The sequence below is a fragment of the Penicillium manginii genome (genome assembly GCF_028828005.1).
Source record: "Penicillium manginii strain IBT 31320 chromosome Unknown utg000004l:1.0-7231830.0:1.0-7236170.0, whole genome shotgun sequence".
Classification (NCBI taxonomy): Eukaryota; Fungi; Ascomycota; class Eurotiomycetes; order Eurotiales; family Aspergillaceae; genus Penicillium; species Penicillium manginii.
The window spans coordinates 3,090,981-3,113,136 of NW_026643105.1; the positions used below are offsets into that span (position 1 = coordinate 3,090,981).

The window sequence follows — 22,156 nt, forward strand, 5'->3', positions numbered from 1 at the left end:
GAAGGCCTAGCCTTATACTTTTTTTACTTACTTTTGATATACTTTTTTTCAAGATAATCCTACTCCTTAGCCTTATAGTACTTAAGTTTCTCTAGTTTAGTGATCTCCTTATAACTATAAGTAATAAAGTTACTAATATATCTGTAAAGGAGTTTATTTTATTTTCGAAGTTATAGTAACTTTATAAGTAACTTCTCCTTACTCTCCTTAATAGTATCCTATACCTTTATAAGCTTATACTACTCTGTATCTAAGTATATTAGCTTAGATATCTTATACTTTGTTTGACTACTACTAGAAATATAGCTACTATACTTATCGGAAGATTTAGGTAGGAGAATATAGATCTTGTTTAGACGAATATAATAAAGATAAGAGATAGTTAACTTAAAATCTTTATTAGTAATCTGATAACAGAGGTTAGCTTAACGAACAGAGAAATAGGACAATATAACAAAGATATAAAAATCAAGAAGTAAGGACTAAAAATAAAAAACAGAAAAATAAAAGGGGAATCTATAGATTTAAGAATCTTTAGGGACTAAAGAGTTAAAGGAGAGAATAATATTATAGAATACAATAAAACCCTATAGATTATAGGAACTAGTATTAAATATTATAGAAGGATCAGGACTAACTAACTTAGTCTAAGGAAATAAAGGTTAGAAGGATTATATAATAACCCTATATTATATAATCAGAAATAATATAAGGATTATAAGAATTTAATATTATATAATCAGTATAGTACCTACTATATAGGGATATAGTAAGTAATAGAATAATATAGTGACTGCTATACTAAGGTATAGTAAGTAATAAGAAGGACTAGATATATAAGGATATTTATTTACAATATATATTTAGTTCTTCACAATTAATCAATCTAAGTTACTATAGTATACTTTTTAGATTACTCTTTATATAGTTTTATTTCTTGTAATAAATATACTATAAGTAGGGAAGTTCTTTAGACTAACCTACTTAATGTACTACCTAGTACTTTCTATAAAGTTACTCTATAGGACCCAAGCCCGTATAAGGCTTAGCATAGTAATAGTACAGTTATAAGTTCAGAACTTAAGAAGTATAAGTGATAGCTATCACAGACAACCAATGACACAGAGAATAACTAGTAAGTTATTTACCTAGATCTAACCACTCACCGTGACCAGTTAGCTACATATAACAAATATTAAGGAAGTAATTCTCTATTTATACTATTTAAAAGAAATTAATATATACTTCTTTAATAATTATTATCTTCTTTAGAATAAGAGATTTAAAAAATATAATTTTATTCTTCTATATAACTTAATTTATAGAATAGATTATAGTTCTAGAATAAAACTATAATTCTACTAGCTAAGACCTTATTAAATTTATATTATTAAAAATAGCTTATATTTACTAAGTAAACTTAATAGTATAGTACTAAAGAATTTAATATATTAACTAAAGTTATTTAATAAAGATTAACTAAAGAAATTCTATTTTTAGAATAATCTAGATAACTATAAAAGAGCTATATTATTACTATAGTATAATTCTATTAGATACCCTAGAGATTGAAGAAATTATAGTAGTAGTTAACAATAGTAATAGTATAAAGTATAAGTTAAAATACTATAAAAGTAATTACTATAATAATAAGAAAGACTATTACTAAGAAGAGTAAGAAGATAGACTATCTTATTTAGAAGATTATTTTCTAGTAAGAGATTAGTACTTTAATACCTTAGAGTATTTATATTTAACTAATTTAGATATAGATATAACTATACTTTTCTTTATTTTAATTTTAATTTCTTTAATATCTCTCTTTTTATTAAGTTCTCTTCAATTACTTTCTTATTATTTTTATTATTTTAAAATATATTTTTATATATTTTTAGTACTATTAAATCTTTCTAAACTTATAATAAACTATCTATAATATTATAACTATTTAAAATCTAGTAATTTAACTAAGAGATAGCTAAATTAAGAGAAAGAAAAAGAATCTAGTTCTTTATTCCTATAGTTCTTTAAATCTTATAAATTCTTTATTTCTCTAAAAGAGACTTTACTTACTATTATCTCTATAATATAACTTTTAGTACTATTTTTTCTTTACTCTTATTTTAAAGAAATATTTAAATTATTTTCTTTATTATATAAAATATATAAAAGATATACTAAGATATTTAATTCTAAGATAGTAAGAAACTAAAGATCTTTATTCTAATAAACTATATAGTTACTAGAAACTCTAAGATAGAAAAATCTATTTCTATAAGATTAATTATTAATAGTAAAAGAATTTAGATAATTAGGGAAATATATTTAATATTCAAAAAAAATCTAAATCTCTAAATAAATATAGTCTTACTCTATTCTATTATAGAAAATTAAATAATATCTATAGTATACTTAGTAATAGTATCTATAGACTATTCAACTATATTAGTTCTACTAAGTTATAGAAAGATTATTATAAAAATTATAAAGAATTCTAGTAGTAATAGAAAAAAGTTATTAAACTTTAGAAATAGAAAAAAAAAGAATATAAAGACTATTAAGAGAATCTAATAGTAAACTATTATAAAATAGAATAATAGGGATTCTATAGATAAAAATACTATTAAGTTCTTCTAATAGATTATAAATTAAGTATTTTCTAAGAAAGTTAGTAAATTTCTAAATATAGATATAGTTTATAAGAATATAAAATTATTAATTAATAACTATATTCTAATACTAATTAGATAGAAATTAACTTAATTATATAGATCTTTAGATAGACTAAAATAGATTTATCTACTTAAAAGTAAAGATTTTAATCTTTTCAGGATTAAAGTAAGAATATATACTTTACTACTATCCTTAGAAAATAATATTTTCCTACTAAAAAATATTACTACTACTACTAATAAACTAGAAAACTATAATATAGAAGAAGATAAAGATATTAACAGTAATAAAACCCTAATTAGTACTCTACTATTAATAGATATAACAACTAAAGATATAGATATTAAACTAGAATTAGAGAGTAATAAGGAAATACCTAATACTACTTTACTATAGTAATAAAAACTAAAGAAAATTATAGTTAAAAAAAGTAATAAGAAATTAATTACTTCTACTAATAACTATATAAAATATAGATATTTACTATAATCTTCTATACTAATATAGATATTTAAAGAAAAGAATTTCTTAAAAAGAAAGAATAGTCTAGTTATATTAAAAATAATTAGAAGACTAGTAAAATTAGGAGACTTTACTATTAATACTCTCTATAATAAATATACTAAAATATTAATTAATATCTTATAGATAAAGAGTACTTTAAAGAACTATTAGTAATTATTTAAATATAAGAACTATTAGTGAATATTTAATTATATTCTCTAGTTATATTAGTATATTAGATTATATAATTAGTTTATAAAAGATTTACTCCTAATAGTTTAGTTTCTAGTAGAAAAATAGTCTTAGTATCTATTATTTTAAACTATAGTATTATACTTTCTTTATCTCTAATTTTATTACTACTTTAGAATAGCTATTAATTAATACTCTAATTAACTAAATCTATATTAGGAAGGTCTCTAATATTTATCTAATAGAGAATATATATAATAATAATAGTACTATCTTACTAGGTCTCTTTTTATAGTTTAGAGAGAATCTTTATAGAGAGTACTCTAAAAAACTATAATTACTAATCTACTAGAAATTCTAAATATGTTATTACTATATAAATAAATTAATAGTAGAGATTAGATAACTTTATAGAATATAGTATTTAAATATTTAGTAACTAATTTAGTAAGATCTCTTATACTATATAGTATATATATTTTTCTAATCTAATTATATCTAGTATCTAATTTTCTATTCTTATTATACTAAAAATATCTAGATTAGTAAAAATACTAAGTTTTAATACTTAGATATTAATATCTAAAATTATCTTAATATAGAATAGAGAGATAGTATTTTATAAAAATTAGTATTCTTTACTTAGAAGAATAAATAGAACTATACTATAATATTAAAAAGGATATATAAGATAGAGTATCTTACTAATTAGTAGAAGAGTATTTAGTTATATAGTCTAGTTTCTAATAGTTTTATCTTTAGTATTAAATCTTATATATAGATAAAGAATAAAAAAAAAGTATAGTATTAAATAGACTTATAAGATTTATAGTATTAATAATATATACTTTTCTCTTCTATTCTTACTTTATAGATTAATAAAGTTAGTTACTATAGTATATAGAATTAGATTCCTTTAGTTTACTACTATTTAGAATAACTATAAAACTCTTAATTATACCAAGATTAATATCTAGAAGAAACTTACTAGAATATATTATATATAAATACTAACTATAAAAATACTATCTAGATATATTTTCTTATAGTATAGTACTATCCTATTTTCTTTTACTACTAAAGTATGATTTTAAATATTATAATATAATATTCTAAACTATCTAGTAGATTAGTAGAGATAGGATAGTCTTTTAGTCTATTTAGAACTAGATAATTTTTTTAGTAAGAATCTAGATATTATAAAATAGATTATTTAGGATTAATAGGAGAAAGTATAGTATAAATATCTATACTACTTTAATCTAATAATATACTTAGAGAAAAAGAAATATAGTAAATACTCTTTCTTCTACTATATTAAAAAGAGAATATTTATTAATAATCCTAAACTAAATCTTTTATCTAATAAGTTTTCTTCTATAACTACTAAAGTATATCTACTACTAAGTATATAATAATCTACTTTTAAAATAGATACTAACCTTCTCTATAATATCTAAGTACCTATTAATAGAAAGTAAATTCTAGAAGATAACTATTAGAAGTATTATTAGATATAATACTAATTTTGTTTCTTATACTTTTTTTGTTTCTTTTATTTTAAATTAGCTAAGAAATAGCTAATTTTTTAGGGAGAGTAGTATATAGTAGGGGTTTTAATCTTAATATTAGAGTTAGGTAACTAAGATCTTAGTAATAAGACTACTATTTAGTTTTAAGGAAATAACTAGTATTTATTTCTTAGTATTAATATTATTATATATATTCCTCTTTTTAAAATATTCTACTAAGGCTACTAAGATTGTGGTATTAATATACTATCTAAGAGAGGTTCTATTATTTATTTAATTATTCCTCTATAGTATTATACTTTATCTGTTATTCTCTTATACTCTTTAGGTATGGTGGTTTTGTCCCCTTATAGTTGATCTGTCTGCTTAATAGATAGCCAGTAAGTATTCCTATCTTTTATTATATATATTATTAGTTAATTCTCCTACTCTTTAATTACTATCTAAAGTCTTATTTAGTTATAGATCTTTAGTCTATCTCTTAGTATTTACTATTATAATTCTAATTCTTCTCTCTTAACTATCTAAGACTAAAAATAATTCTCTTTATCTATTAGAACTGTATATAGATTTAATTTACTCTATTTTTAATATTAATTTAGAATAGATTTAAATTAAAGAAGTAATTAGAAAAGAAGCTAGTCTAGATTCTACTAGAACTAGTTTAAATCTAAACTAAGAGAGTTTTACTACTAAATTCCTATCTTTTAATTAGAGAAGAAATAATCTTAAATACTCTATTAAAGAGTAAATTTAAGACTAACTTATATAGTATTAAAAGTTAAATATATTTAAAAACTTTAAGAATAGCTTTATAGAGAAATTACTCCTAAATAAAATATATCTTTATATTCTAAATTAACTAAGATTAAGAGAATTAAAATTTCTAATTTTACTACTAAATTTTTCTAATAAAAATAGTATTTATAGATTAATATTCTTTTAGTAATTTTTTAAGAAATCTTTTATATTTATTACTCTAAGAATACTAATATTACTAAGAGTATTTACTATTTAGAATCTTTACTCTAAGACTAATAGATTACTTTTAGTACTAAAGACTCTATAAATTCTATAATAACTACTTAGAAAGGGTTTTTAATATAGATTATTAGTATTATTTTTTAATTATATAATTTTAAAATAGATACTATTCTTAAATATAATAAACCCTAATAAAAAATAATAAGAGTCTAACTTAGTTTTATTTATATCTCTTAGAATATAAAAAATATATAGAATAAGTATCTAAAAAGAAGAAATTTTTTTTTTTAATCTAAATTAAATAAATTACTAGTAAGAAAAGTTCTATTAATTTATAGACTAAATAAAATTTTCTTAATCTAAGATAACTAAATTAATAAAGTAGAATATTAATAGAGAATTATAAGAGAGAAAAAAATAAGTTAGAATTATCTATTTAGAAATAGTTCTTAGTTAACTCTAAATTAGAGTTAAAATAATAATTTTTTTAAGATAACTAAAATAAAACTAGAAATAAGTAATTAAGATAAAATAATTTAAAATTAAATTAAAAGTAAATAAAACTAAAAAATAGTTAAAGAATACTAATAAATTTTCTTAACTCTCTAATATTAGTAAGAAATACTTTTATAGGATTTACTATAAATATAGTTCTAAGAATTATATAAAACTAAACTATTTAAAGTTTAAAGATAATAAAGTAAGAATTTAAGAAGTAAAAAAAAACTAAAGATAATTTTCTAAATATAGTAGAAAAAGATAATAAGTTAAACTAGATTTTATAGATTTAGACTTATAGTATTAAGTTAAAACTATTATATAATTATATATCTCTATTATAGTAGAAAAAGATATCTAAATATATACTAATTTATATATATATACTAAAGTTAATTTAGTTAATTATAAATTTATTATTAAATATAGTTTATAATATACTAAGTTTAACTCTTCTATCTTAGAAATAGTTAGAAAAAAGAGTATATATATCTATAGTATTTAGACTATCCCTATTACTATAAGTAACTTATATAGTACTAAAAAAATACTAAATTAACTCTATATTATAGTTAATAAAAATCTAAGAATTAAAGAATTCTTAGTTTCTTTTTTAAATATAATACTAATTAATTATAAAATTAAATTAGTTTTATAGTAATATTATTATAAAAAATCTAATTATATCTATCTAAAGACTATAACTATTATTAATTATCTTAAGATAGTAAAGAAAATTAGTATTCTCTTATTAACTAAAAATAATATTAATTTCTTTTTATTTAAAAATCACTTTTAAATAAGTAATCTTAGTCTTAGTATTAGCTCTCTTCTTATTAAGAAAATTATACTAGTTATTATACTAACTAAGAATATAAGAGAATAATCTTCTTAAAGAATAAGAATCTTAAATTATAACTAATTAGGTAGTAAAACCCTAAGTAATCTAGGTATTATAAATATCTTAAGAAATACTAGTAATAGAAAAAGTAGCTATAACTACTATATTATTATCTATAACCCTAATAGATATAGATCCCTTTATTATAATAACTCTCTTAGTCTAATAGAGTATCTTAATAAGAATTTATATATCTCTATATATTAATCTAGAAATCTAAGCTAATTAGTAGTTAAATTACTATTAAAGAGAATTACTTATAGTCTAATATATATAATTTTCTTTAAATTACTATAATTAATATTAAATAATTTAATAGTCTTTTATAGACTGATAGTATAGTTAAGATATTATAATACTATTTCTTTAGATAAGTTTTAGTTTTACTAGAGTTTTAGTCTAAATAGTAATTTTCTTCTTATAATCTCTTAAACTCTTCTTTTTTTCTTATTATAGTTTTAAATAGTTTTTACTAATATAATAGTTTTCTATATCTAAGAAATATAAACTTTAATTAAAAAAGAGTAAACTTTATTATTATCCTTATTCTTACATCTATTCTTTTTATTTATATCTTTATTTTTATTTTTCTTTTTCTCTATCTTTTTAGAACTATTAATCTCTAAAATTAGTTCTTCTTTAATACTACTCTAAATTAATCTTAGATAACTATCTCTATATTATTTAGTATAAAATATACTAAATATAGAAAATAAAAGTATTTTATAAATTAAGTTATAGAAAAGATTTCTAGATTTTTTCTCTCTCTCTTAGAAAGATTTTTAACTAGTTTTTATCTTTACTTAGTTTAAAGAAATATCTTAAGTCTAAGAAGTAAAAGTTTTCTTTAATAGTTTTCTAGATTTTTTTTTATTTAAATTTTAGATTTTCTCTATCTTTAAATAGTTTTTTTTTTTAAAAAAGTCTAATTTTAATTTCTTTTCTCTTTAAATATCTTTAAGAGTTTTTTTCTTAATAGTTTCTAGGGTTTTTCTTATAATAAGTTTTTTAGTTTTCTTCTATCTTATCTTATATTAAATTCTCTAATTTAAATTATTATTAGATAGATTTTAATAGATATTATCTAACTAAACTATTACTTTAAAAATTATATCTCTTTAACTATAAATATCTAAAATCAGATTTTATTAGAAGGAAAGATAGTTATTATAGAGCTTATATTAAAGAGGATAAACTTTAGTAAGAAATAACTAACTCTTTTTATATTTTCTTTAGTAATCTAATCTTATATTAACTATACTAGAGATTTATACCTAATTTAATATTGATTTATACCTAATTTACGTAATAGTCAGGGTAAATAACTTAACGTAATATTTTCTTTATTCTTGAAGTTTCTTTAAGAATTAGTCTCTTTTACTATTTATATATATTATTAGTTGATTCTCCTACTCTTTGATTACTATCTAGAGTCTTACCTAGTTATAGGTCTCTAGTCTGTCCCTTAGTATTTGCTATTACAATTACTGTCAGGTACTAAATCTGGAAAGAGAGCACTAAGCCTATATAAAAGGATTCATTGACATATAAAAGTTTCTCTACAATATAGAGGCACTGTAGGCAAGTAAAAAGTACTGTAGGTATAGTACTTCCCGAAACTGGTACAACTATTTACACTCTTTAAGTGATTATTTAGCTCTATTGCCAAGAAACACTAATCTATATCAGGAGTTATTCCGACAGTTATGTGGGTATTTCCTCGTACGTAGGTTATATTATAATTTTTAAATATATATTAGCTTGTAAATTCAATGTATATAATACCTCTATACCCCTTATCCGAAGTAGCTTTTATTAGGAGATATATTTAAAAATCAATTATAAGTAGTATAACCAGAGATAGCTCTAAACCTAGCTTCTTCTAAATATAAGCTTATCTATAATATAATCTATAGTAGTAAACTATCTATAACTAAGATAGTATAGGCCACTAGTTGTAACAAGAATACTATTTTAAGAATCTCTTCTAATATAAGAATATTTAGCAGTATCAAAGTATTACTAAATAAAGATAGATAACCCGATAGTATTACTCTATTTATACTCAGGACTTTATATAACTATCTAATTAAAAAACCTACCTTATATCTAGAAGAGATAGTAGTTTTTCTATAAAATAAATTTACTCTTTAAGTAACAAAATCTAGTATAAGTTATACTCTTTAGTCTAAAGACTAGTCAAAAAAGACTACTTAGATTAAGACCCGAGAATATAACCTTAACCTTTAGAATAAATACTATTATTTTATATCAGACTTTAAGTCTTACTACTTTATCTATATTAATAAATCTAGATATAATAAATAAATTAGCTTCTAGTAAATAGGTTAGTTATCCCTTAGTACTATACTAGTTTAAGTATAAAAATTTTATCATAATTAGTACTATTAAATTCTACCTACTTCTACGCAAAATAATATTATTTTGTCTTAAGTGTTCTAGGGTTCAACTGATATATCTATCTTTAAGGATTTTATCAAGTAGCTTCTCTAGTACTATAGGAAATAGCCCAAGCTAAAGTCTATACTAGTAATAGATAATATATCCTTTATCACTTAGACAAAATTAAACAGATATACTCAGAAGCTAGCGTAAAGCTAGTGTATTTGCCTCCATATTCTCCTGATTTGAATCCTATCGAAGTTTTTTTTACTGAGCTCAAGGCCTTTATCCGGCGTAATTGGCAATTCTACGAAGAAAATCCAGAGCAAGGATTCGATAACTTCCTCGAATGGTGTGTTGATGCTGTTGGAGCGAGGGAGAAAAGCGCGGAGGGACATTTTCGACACGCTGGCCTAGCTGTAGAGACATAGCGCTACCGTAGTCTTTGAAACAATTATACCTCCACTCTCTTGTGATTTCTTTCCCGGAAAATGGCTTCCGGATACGCTGATCTACGTCGGGATACCGCTTTGTAATCCTGGCAGAACACTAGCTGTGATGGCTGTCGGCATTTGTGACAATAAACTGAGTCTTTGTTTTGTTACCGTAGTGTCGGTGACGGTAGAAAGAACGCTCGTTCCCGTGTCACGCTAACTGTTGCGTAGGCTAGTACGGTCTAGTTTAAGACGGCGAATCAAGGGCTGATTCCGGCCGTTGGTCATGTGCCTGAGTTCTGCATTCCTTTCCTAGGAACGGTTGGCTCTCGGTGGCCCATCTGTAGGTCGCGGCCCCCCATGTCACAGGGTCCCTAACACCAAGATAGAAAAACATCGATACAGCACAACGTCCTTGAGAAAATCTAAAATGGATTACCTACGAATCACTTATTCTGTTCTTATGTCAATTACCATGCCATTCCTTCACCTACCCAAAGAATTGATCCTCAATCTAGGGACGTATTTTGAGGTAGGAAAAGATATCAACTCGATATGTCAAACTAGTCGAGGTCTTTAATTCTGAATCCTTTTCTCTACCACGTCAATCTGCGAAACCCCAAACCCACTAAAATTGACTGTTCTTCAAAAGATCGAAGATACGGCATAATCGATCGAGAAAGGAGTCGAAATAGGATGAAAGAGTCTCGTTGCGCTTGACTTCATTAACTCTCAACCATACGTACTCATTTGCTAACCTACACAATTCTACTTTTTTCTGATTATCATTGCCCTCACTTAATTTGAGCTCTAAGCCCAGCCACTAGGCGACTGAGCATTGTCCGGGGTAGTGCCGTAAGACGGAATTATATCGGCCCGATTTAGCGGGGTTATGAGGCAAAGAAAGTCATCTAGTATTGAAAAGTAAATTTGCAAACTGAAGATTCTTCCTATCATTCATCGACGCTTCGCCAAACATATATCCTTTGCACTAACACGGTACTAGAAATTACTTCATAAATGACGAGACGACTTCGTCTTTCCCGCGAAGAATATACAGTGGGATGGGTATGCGCCCTTCCGCTCGAACTCGCAGCCGCAAAAGGGATTCTTGATGAAGAACATGACAGTCACATGGATGACTCTATGATATACACCCTCGGTCGCGTTGGAGAACATAATGTTGTGATCGTCTGTTTGCCAGGAGGTGATACAGGGACCAACGCAGCCTCAGTAGTTGCCGCGCAGATTATTCATTCTTTCCCATCGATGCGCTTCGGTCTGATGATCGGTATTGGTGGAGGTGTTCCTATAGCATGTAAAGATATTCGCCTTGGAAATGTTGTGGTTAGCTTGCCAGAGAACGACCACAGTGGGGTGGTGCAATATGATATCGGGAAGGCTACACCTAATGGTTTCAAAAGGACAGCCTACCTCAATGCACCTCCGAAATTCTGCGAAGCGCTGTGACCGAGCTGCGAGCCGATCATATTGGTGGAAAGGCTCCATTTCTGATGGAGTCATCAAAGCTTAAGGGGCTACCGGCATTTGCATGCGGTAATACTGGGTCTAATTTGCTCTTTCCGGCGGATTATGATCATGTTGGCGGACCAACATGCGAAAAATGTGATAAAATGAAGATCATTGAACGAAGGCCACGTGAAACAACTGTACCGTTGATTCATTATGGCACAATTGCGTCTGGTAATCAGGTGATGAGGAACGCTGCTGAAAGAGACCGGATAAGCTCGGATCTTGGCGGCGTTTTATGCTTTGAAATGGAGGCAGCGGGTCTGATGAACAATTTTTTCCTGTCTTGTTATAAGAGGAATCTGCAATTATGCTGATTCCCACAAGAATAAGGATTTTTAGGCGTATGCGGCGGGTACTTCTGCGTTATACGCCAAGCAACTTTTGTTAGCTATACATCGGAATGAGGTGATAGGTTTGCGAAACATCGCGGGAGTCATCAAAGAAATAGATGGTGAGAATGATCCAATTTTCCCGATTTTTACCACTCCAACTTTGGCTTATTCTCATGGCCCATGCAGGTTTGACACTCAAGGAATTTGAGCGACTCCTGGAAAAGGCCAAAGCACAAACCGAGAAAAGCTATCTGAAGGTCCAAGAAAGCTCGGATATATTTCGTCAAAATGACCAAATTATACTGGAAGCAAAGTCCAACTTCCTCAGCTTTCTGTATCGCCTCCTATGGGCCTTTGGAGCACCTTCAACACTTCTCGCCCTGCTGAATCTATTTTTAGACGAAAATAAAGCCACGATGCAAAGTCTGATCGTGTCTACTCAAGGCATAGCTACAGATCTAGGACAGGAAGGAGCGGGCTTTCGTGAAAATATGGAAGAGCTGAATCGGGTTGAAGAGCGGGCTAAGCAACTAATCCAGGCATCTGAACTGGAAATTGAGAGCAAAGACGGACGATCGGGAAAAAGCAATGTTTCAGGATCCTCTATAGAAGTGGATTCCTCCGAATTTCTGTCGAAGAATGAAGCAGAGCAAGAAAGGATGTTGGAGACTGAGAGAGATGCGAGATTGGAAGAAACGGACATTATTAGAATCCAAGAGGAGAACATACGATTGCGTGAAACTCTAAAGATAGTGGAAGAGGAAAAGGCTAAGACGGAATCTAGGGTATCTTCACTTGAAGAGAAATTTGCGGAAGCCGAACGTATTCGTGCTGGAACTGAAGGCAGTGGCATTTTTAACACTGTCTGGGCATGGATAAAATGGGCCTTGACGTGCGGTTTTGGTGAATTACGGAAACCCCAGAGAGAAAACCTGCGTTGAAATACGGAAACTCATCACACGCGAAAACGCGAAGCAAAGACTGAAGCATATCAACTGATGGGAGTCATAAATAGTCAGTCCTTCCAGGGAATGGTCAAACTCTAGCTTTTAATGTGAGATGACATCAAATTCTAACAATAGCAGATTCGAGGTCTCTGGCTCAGGAATAAAGAGTGATCGATCACTACCGTTTTGGGCTATATCTGGTCTATCTTAAAACGGTCAGGAGGGGGTCTCAGACTTTTGCTGTGCCACTATATGACCGCCGAAGGAAATTACAACGAGAATATAAGGACCTGTGAGTTCGACGCCGAAAATGACAGCCCCTGGCGCCAGAAACGGCCGCCGTTCCACCCGTAACCTCCACCAGCTGGCCCTCGCTCGACCGCCCCATCAACCTTATTCTGCACCCACCAAGCCCTGTTATCAAACATCACCCCACCAGATAGTTTTCTCTTCCTTCCCTTCCCTAGTCTTGATACCTTCGCTTGATACATAGGGTCTCCACTGTTTGCCTTTGGCTGGTAACAGGCAAAATATTACATAATCCAGGGGGGTAAGGGTGTCAAAACTCATGAACCTTCAATATATTTATGCATATTTTAGTCATCTGCAGGCTGCAGCTTGTCAAAGCTGAGGCTTCTTTATAAACGTTTGATCAACCTGATTTTGAGAGGACCCCCTTCCCTTCCTAGCCTCCAATTCTGAGCCTTCTTGCACACTCTGTAGTTTGATAAATTCGTGGCCTTTGTCGCCAACCAAGGCGTTCCTATAGCTGCCATAAGAGTGGCGCCTCCCCGATATTTCGCAGCTATACCCTGTGCTTCGAAATATACTATGTCGTCCACTCTCATGGTCTTCTATTTCCCTTGAAGTGAGGAACCGGGAGGTGTGTACCTCGCGGAAGAAGGGCCGTAAGATAGGAATGCATTGCACCAAGATCGTCCCGGCCACTTCGGATGAGTACCAAATGTTAGACATTCCGTTATTCCCTGTGTGGATATATCGCCAACTTATCAGCACTGTTGAATAGAAACAGAGACTCAGCAAGAATAGTCCTTACAGTAATACCAAGCATCGTGGGTGTTCGATACGTTCTTCCAGGCAGTTCTTACAGCTGTAAGAATCGCAATTCTAGAATGGTCTTAGTGAACTATCCTTCACTGAGAGCGACTTCGCTGCAAGTCCGAGACGTCTGAACTCACATAGCTCCTAAGCTTAACGTGGCGCTGAGAGCGATCTTCTCATTTCTCTTCATGTTCAGTTTCCATGCGATTATCCACGGAAACAGTGCGAAAACAAAGTCCATAATGACGTTATAAACTAGATATCACATTGTCAGCTCACAGGCCACAGTTCCTCATACCATCTCCCAAATAGGGATTGACCACGTACCCTGGCCTCCCTCCTTAACACCGTTCCGGAATTTGTTATATATGCAGAAATTGAGCCGATACGACGCCTGATAGTCGTCTGCGCCATCGCAGACCTTCGCCCATTGGAGGATACACTTGAGGATCATGAAGATATTCATAGAGGCTATGCAAAACCACAGGACGTAATTCTGCCATTGGTTGCTTATGCGTAACAGTGTAACGCCAAAGGCCGTCTTGGACCATGCCTGCCCGATAAGCGTGCCGCACGACGTGATATTAATGATGATGTGCATGTGTTTGTCCCACTCGCCGGTCTGGCTGACATATCCATTGGCGTATTCCCAGCATATCAGGATATTGTTTATTAAGAGGACCGCCTGTGTGCGAGAAGCTTGTTAGCAGTGCGCCGTCGGAGCCATCGACTGAAGTGTGAATGGCGCATGAGAGACTGGAAAGTCATACCCATGATGCTACGAGAATGTAATCATCGTACCAGAGCCCCTGTAATCTGGTGAACTTCACCCAGATCCGCAGGCCCAGGAACACCGAGGCACCGCCAAATAGACACCATAGTCCCACGTTAACTTCCTTCGTCGGATCAACAAATGTCAGCATCGTGACGTCCGAGCTGCTGTTGTCGCGGGGTATTAAGAGCGACGGTACTGGCATTATTGTATAGGTGCTGCCGGAAAATTTAGTAGGATCTTCAAGAGGACGAAGGAGTGATTAGGAGTATAAGGTCAGGCCCGCATATTCAAACATATGCGTTGACATAGGAGCAGTAGCGAATTGCTTCAAACAGGGAGGAAGAACTGGTAGAGAGAAGAATTGCGAAGGCCAACCCGACCACTTTCCAGAATCTCTTAGGTGGCTGCACATGTGAGGGTTGTTCAGGAGTACAAAAAAGCCACAAGTAAGATTATTCGTTTTGAATTGGCAGAGGGCTATCTTATAGGTGGAATGTGGGGCGGAATTTGCCCAAGTAGTTAGCTTACCCCGTTCCTAGAATTAGTGCATTTGTTTTCCGTACCATATCTGGATTACCTCCGACTCTTAGGCTTGTTTATCTGCGGGGGTGGGAAAATAATGGGGCTGGCGAAAATGGCATCAAAATTGGAGATCCTCTCAACACCACTCCTATATACCTTGGTGGCCAAGGGCGCCTTCGTGATGGTCTAAAAGTCTCGGTGTGAAGGAAAAGCTGAACTCTCGCTCCTGCGTCGACCGTCAATGCTCTACATCACCTCCAGCATAAGTGTCTGCGACCTTTTTTAGTCATAAATGTCGGCCGTCAACCGAATCTCGGAAGATGGCACGCTAGGGTTTGAAGGAAGCATCGTTGAGACCTCCAAGACCTTCTCGCCCTTCTCTTCGTTGCTATCCAACATCCTTTATCATCCCGAACAGCATAGCCTACTCTTTCCTATGGGGAGAACGAGCTGCGGCGGATTGAGCGACATAGGCGACGTCTCAGGTAAAATGATAGGGGCAGTGCGTCCGGCTGAAAACCAAGGCGTTGTGGCCGGTGGGGGCGGATACGAAAGAAAGGGGGCGGCGACGAGTGCAAGGTAGAGGGGGGACAGAGAGGAGTTGAAGGGAGGGAGAGAGAGGAGAAAGAGGGCAGGCCTCGTCTTTCTTGTCGGGGCAATGGAGGAGGAGGTGACAAGACGGTGTGTTACGGTGTATTATGGCGCGTTTGGCCGAAAACGGCAAATCTAACCATATCTAGTAAATCACAGGACCCAATATTACAGTTCATAACGAACCCATGCCAGTGTAAGCTATTCTCAAATCACAGTACATAAAGTATTTAGAATACAGTGGCGACCCAAAAGTCTGAGACCCCCCCTTATCTACCGCCTGAGACTCTGCCTTCCTAAATAGGCTAGTGTAACTCACAACACGCTATAGTATCACGCTCGCCGCGCTCGCGTTGGCCGCCATATACACTACTATATCACATAATACCTCCGCGTGTAAGATCTCTACCACAGCGTCCAGTGCCTAAAGGACCTATACTTCCTATTAGGCTCCCTAGGTCACCTATTACTACACTAACTAGTAAAATATACCGTCGAAACTGTAAATTAGATACAAATTTACGGACTTAAATTACTATATTAAAGAAGACTACTGAGTGGTCTTATAAGTAAATTTAGGCTAAATTCCCTAATTTACTACTCTCTACAATTAAGACAATATATCTATAATTAAGAATTCAACATAAAGAAGAATCTATAAAGTGATCTAAATATCTAAAAGTTCTTAACGAAGATAATATTAAAAAGATCTATCAGAAGATTTATAAAATACCTTAAGTTATATATGATAATCTACTTAAAGAGGTTAGTAATAAATATAAAAAGAAATCAATTACTTATTTACTTTATATTAAGAATATATAAAAATAGTAAATTATAAAATAACCCTATCTTAAGCCTAAATATACTAAAAAATAACTTACCTAGACTTTTTAATATTAATACTATACTAAAGAGAATTTTAATTATATTTTTTAGTCTAATAAATATACTATTAAATAAGATATTAGACTTTAGCTAGAGTATACTTTTATTTATCCTTAATATTAAGTAATATAGAGTAAAGTTTATCTAACTCTATATACTAGATTTTAGGTTAAATAAATATTTTAGATTTTATTTTCTAGTACTCTTTAATAAAGTCCTCTAATCCTACTTTATAGAGACCCTAATTTAGCTAGGAAAGAAGTTAATTATTTTATTATCTTTAATTTATACTGTTAAATCTTACTAACTTTATTAATTGATCTAATATCAATTTTTTAGTAAGATAATACTCTAACTTATACTATAATAATTATCTGTTAATATCTTACTGAGTTAGGATGTAAATTTATAATTTAGCTACTTTATTCTCTAGATCTTAACCCAATTAAAAATCTATAGATATTATTAAAATAAAAAATCTATCAGATTCAGCTAGATCTCCTTTATATACTAAATAATAACCTAACACTAACAATTATAATTACTATAGTATAGGAGACCTAGTAACAACTTAATCTTAGTATCTTAGAGGATCTATTAGAAAGTATACTATATAGGGTATAGACTATTATTAATTCTGATAGGTAGTATACTAGATATTAGGTAGATTTAACAATTTACACAGAGTTTTTAGCTGGCAGAATATTATATAAAAAGTGGGGCAGTAGATAAGGGGGGGTCTTAGACTTTTGGGTCACCACTATAAAAGGAATAATTTCGTTGCAAGTCGCTTCTTGGCGTTGTTTCACCCAAAGGCCGATGTCACGAACGAACCGCTGTGCGGCACCTACTTTCACGCCTTGCTTGACAAAGAAACCTGGGTCTTGATCCTCATAAATCTATATGAGGTCGAGACAATTTTCAAGGGTCACATCGCGTACTTTATTGATATTCTCCCTGGAAGCCTCGTTGCTCACCCGCGATTGCTGCTATTTAGTATACTCGTCTACAGTGACATCCAGTAGGCCGTCAATTATAATTAATTTAGTACAGCCTGGCCCGGAGGCCATAGCATTATTAGTAGGAGGCTTTATCAATTATTGAGATAATCCAGCCGGAAGGATATTAATATTGATTAGAGGATACACTAAATCTGTTGTAGAGTTCTTTATAACTTTCCTCTTTTTGTTCAGTTGCTAGTTCTTCTTAGTATAGAGTTGCTTACGAACACTATTAGAGATATTATTATAGGTCTTAAGAGCCCTACCTTACTCTATATATTTAATAAGGGCCTTCAAATAGTGTGTCTTTACCCTATTTTCCCTCTAGGTCTTACTAGTAGTATTATCCTTTATAGTGATACAGAGGCCTAGAATATTATATGATATAATATATATTATACTAGACAGAATATTAGCTAGAGACCTACCTAGTGTTAATCTAAGTATCTATGTAGTTACTAATAAATTTTCTTACTTATTAGTTCTAGAAGAAAGAGATTCACTGTCTTCTATATAGTTAATTAATATCTAGAGCCAGATCTTCTTACTACAATAGAATAGATAGGCCTATACTAGTAGCTATTTCTCTACTACTATATAATTAATAATAGTACCTTTAAAGTATTTATTAATATTCTATTAGGAGTTTACTTATAATATTATGTCAATATTATCTAGTCTAACCTATTAGCTATAGACTATCTTTTACCCTAAAATATTACAAGTATTCTCTTTTATCTATTCCTAGTAGGTTCTAGGTAGTTAAATAAGATCTTATTTTATATCCTTTACCATAACTTAATTATTTAATTTAACTCTCTATTCAATCTAGTAGTAGATGTAGTCTAGAGATTGTTTATTCTATACACTTCTATCTATATATTTAACTACAGGGTCAAAACTCTACTAGTCCGATAGATATTAGTTTAAGAAAAGTAAATCTTTACTAACTATATCCTTATAATTAAGTAAAAAGTAGATTACTAATAGTATCTATTTATAGTTTAGATAACTAGAGATAGGGGTATACAAAGGAGTATATTTCTATAGAATAGGTAGTTCAGATTAGTAAGTATTATTATTATTATAATTATTGAAAAGAGTATAAGTTATTTCCCCTAAGGTAGAATATACTACTAAGTCTATTAATATAGTTGTATATTAGCTTCTACTAGGTGTATTCTAGGGTATAAAGAAGAGAGGACTATAGCTAACAGACTAAGTATTATAATAAGTAGGTTTATAGGTAGTCTGTAAGGATAGTCTGAATATATAAAGAAGAGAAAGTTCTATAACTACAAGAAGAATAAGAGACTTAACTATTCTCCAGTTAAACATCTTAACCGGAAGGCTTCTTAAGTATAACTATTATCGTTAAACTTAACAAAAGCCTGACTATCTGATATTAAAATATCAAAATATATTTCAGATGCTTGGAGTTCTGCCAAAAGCCCAAATAGGCTTAGTCTATTTGGTCACACCGCTGATGAATAATATTCTGCCTAAGGCCTAATCAGGCCTAGTCTACTATGGCTTACTGCCCAGGAAATTTAACATAAAAAGGGCCTGCACCCCCCCAACAAATCTATCTTTATTATCATTCTTATTGATCTCTTTCATCTCATCTTGTGATTACTAAGCTCAGGACCAATATTCTAATACAACTTCCTCTTTTGGCAATCGGTGAAGCTATTCAAATATCCCCTGATGCTTGTAGGACTTTATGTCTCACAATAATCTTCTAGTAAATCAGATAGTATTAAAGAGTCTACTATTTTAAGTTTGGTATTACTTAGGAATAAGCCTTTTCTTACAGCCGAAGTAGATAAAAGTAAAAACTAAATAATACTATCTAAATTTATAGGCTAGTCTATATTCTTATCTTACTATTAACCTATCGCCTAATTCTAGTATATAGACTTAGCTAAAGTAGAGACCAGGATTCTGTAAGATTCTAGTACTACTAAGCTTACTATTACTAAGGAGTTTCTTAGTATAACAACTAATAAATATTATTTAAACTCTACAGATACTATAGATAAAAGGAACTATAATTCTCTATCTAGTTTACTATCTAGTAATATTTAAGTTAGGCTAGATTAGCTTAAACTTAACTTACTAACTTATATAAATAATAAAAAATACCTCTAGGAATATAGTAACTACTTAATTACAGAATACTATAAGAGTATTTAAATTATAAACAAAGTAGTAGTCACTAATATTAAGAATAAACTTTTATACAAGGAATTTAAAATCCTATCAATATATAATAGTAATCTAAGGAACAGGCTAGAGACCTATAACTAGGCAAGACTTTAGATAGAAATTAAAGAATAGGAGAATTAATCAATAATATATATAAATAATAATAGAAACTAATTCTTGAAGAAACTTCAAGAATAAAGAAAATACTATATTAAGTTATTTAATCTAACTATTATATAGATTAGATATAAATTGGTATTAAATTAGTATTAAATCAGTATTAAATTAGATATAAATCCCTAGTATAGCTAAGACAAGATTAGATTACTATAAGGAATATAAAGAGAGTTAGTTACTTCTTACTAAAGTTTATTCCCTTTAATATAAACTCTATAATAACTATCTCCTCTTTTAATAAAGTCTAATCTTAAGTATTTATAGTTAAAGAGATACAATTCTTTAAGTAATAACTTAGCTAGATAATACCTATTAAAATCTATCTAATAGTAATTCTAATTAGAGAATTTAATATAGAATAAGATAGAAGAAAATTAGAAAAACTTACTAATAAGAAAAATCCTAGAAACTATTAAAAAGGACTTTTAAAAATATTTAAAGAAAAAAGAAACTAAAATAGACTTTTAAAAGAAAATCCTATTTAAAGATAGAAAAACCTAAAACTTAAATAAGAAAAATCTAGAAAACTATTAAAGAAACTATTATTTCTTAGACTTAAGATATTTCTTTAATCTAAGTAAAGATAAAAACTAACTAAAAATCCTTCTAAGAGAGAGAGAAAAGACCTAGAAATCTCTTATTCTATTTATAAAATACCTTTTTCTTCTATATCTAGTATACTTTATACTAGATAATATAGAAATAGCTACCTAAGATTAATTTAGAGTAGTATTAAAGAAGAGTTAGTTTTAGAAACTAATAGTTCTAAGAAAGTTAAGAAAAAAAAAGAAAATAATAAGAATATAGATAAAGATAATAAATATAAAGATAATAGATATAAGAAAGATAGGTATAAAAAAGTTTACTCTTCTTTAATTAAAGTTTATATTCCTTAGGTATAGAAAATTATTATATTAGTAAGAACTATTTAAATCTATAATAAGGAGAAAGAAAGAGTTTAAGAAATTATAAAAATTTAAACTATAACTAAAGAAAAAGAGACTACTACTTAGACTAAAACTCTAGTAAAACTAAAACTTATTTAAAAAAGTAGTATTATAATATCTTATTCTTAAAAATCTATTTATAGTTTTTATTAAAAATACCTTAACTATACTATTAGTCTATAAGAGACTAGTAAAGTACTTAATATTAATTATCTCTTTAATTAAGAAATTTTGATATACTATATTTATTATAATAGTTTAAAGAAAAATTATATATATTAGACTATAAGTAATTCTCTTTAATAGTAATTTAACTACTAATTAGTTTAGATTTCTAAATCTGAATATATAAAGAAGAGAAACTTCTATAACTATTAAATAGTTAAAAGACTTAACTATTCTCCGGTTAAATGTCTTAACTAGAAGGCTTATTAAGTATAACTATTATCGTTAAGCTTAACTAAAAGCCTGACTATCTGATACCAAAATATCAAAATATATTTCGGATGCTTGGAGTTCTGCTAAAGGCCTAAATAGGCTTAGACTATTTTGTCACACTGCTGATGAATAATATTCTGCCTAAGGCCTAATCAGGCCTAGTCTACTATGGCTTACCGCCTAAGAGATTTAACATAAAAAGGGCCTGCACCCCCCCAGCAAACCTATCTTTATTATCATTCTTATTGATCTCTTTTATCTTATCTTGTGATTACTAAGCTCAAGACTAATATTCTAATATAACTTCCTCTTTTGGCAATCGGTGAAGCTATTCAAATATCCCCTGATGCTTATAGGACTTTATGTCTCACACTAAATTAATATATAGAGATATATAAATTCTTATTAAGATACTTTATTAGACTAAAGAAGTTATTATAATAGAGGAACCTATATCTATTAGAGTTATAGATAGTAGTATAGTAGCTATAGTTACTCTTTCTATTATTAATATCTTCTAAGATACTTATAATACCTAGATTACTTAGGATTTTACTACTTAATTAACTATAATTTAAAGTTCTTACTTTTTAAAAAGATTATTCTTTTATATT

The 22,156-nt window shown here is 29.2% G+C and overlaps 3 protein-coding genes across 3 annotated transcripts; 2 read left to right on the top strand and 1 right to left on the bottom strand.

Annotated features, from left to right (window-relative positions):
• Positions 1-11,141: 11,141 nt before the first annotated feature.
• N7533_004862 (uncharacterized protein) lies at positions 11,142-11,591 on the top strand (the record flags this gene model as incomplete). The annotated part of the gene is made up of 1 exon (XM_057101512.1): positions 11,142-11,591. The coding sequence occupies one exon, from the start codon at positions 11,142-11,144 to the stop codon at positions 11,589-11,591; it is 450 nt and encodes a 149-aa protein (XP_056961142.1).
• A 568-nt stretch (positions 11,592-12,159) lies between these two features.
• On the top strand, positions 12,160-12,927 carry N7533_004863 (uncharacterized protein; the record flags this gene model as incomplete). Its single annotated transcript, XM_057101513.1, has 1 exon — positions 12,160-12,927. The coding sequence occupies one exon, from the start codon at positions 12,160-12,162 to the stop codon at positions 12,925-12,927; it is 768 nt and encodes a 255-aa protein (XP_056961143.1).
• Positions 12,928-14,128: 1,201 nt separating this feature from the next.
• On the bottom strand, positions 14,129-14,972 carry N7533_004864 (uncharacterized protein; the record flags this gene model as incomplete). The annotated part of the gene is made up of 3 exons (XM_057101514.1): positions 14,129-14,250; positions 14,323-14,680; positions 14,766-14,972. The coding sequence occupies 3 exons, from the start codon at positions 14,970-14,972 to the stop codon at positions 14,129-14,131; spliced, it is 687 nt and encodes a 228-aa protein (XP_056961144.1).
• Between the last annotated feature and the right edge of the window lie 7,184 nt (positions 14,973-22,156).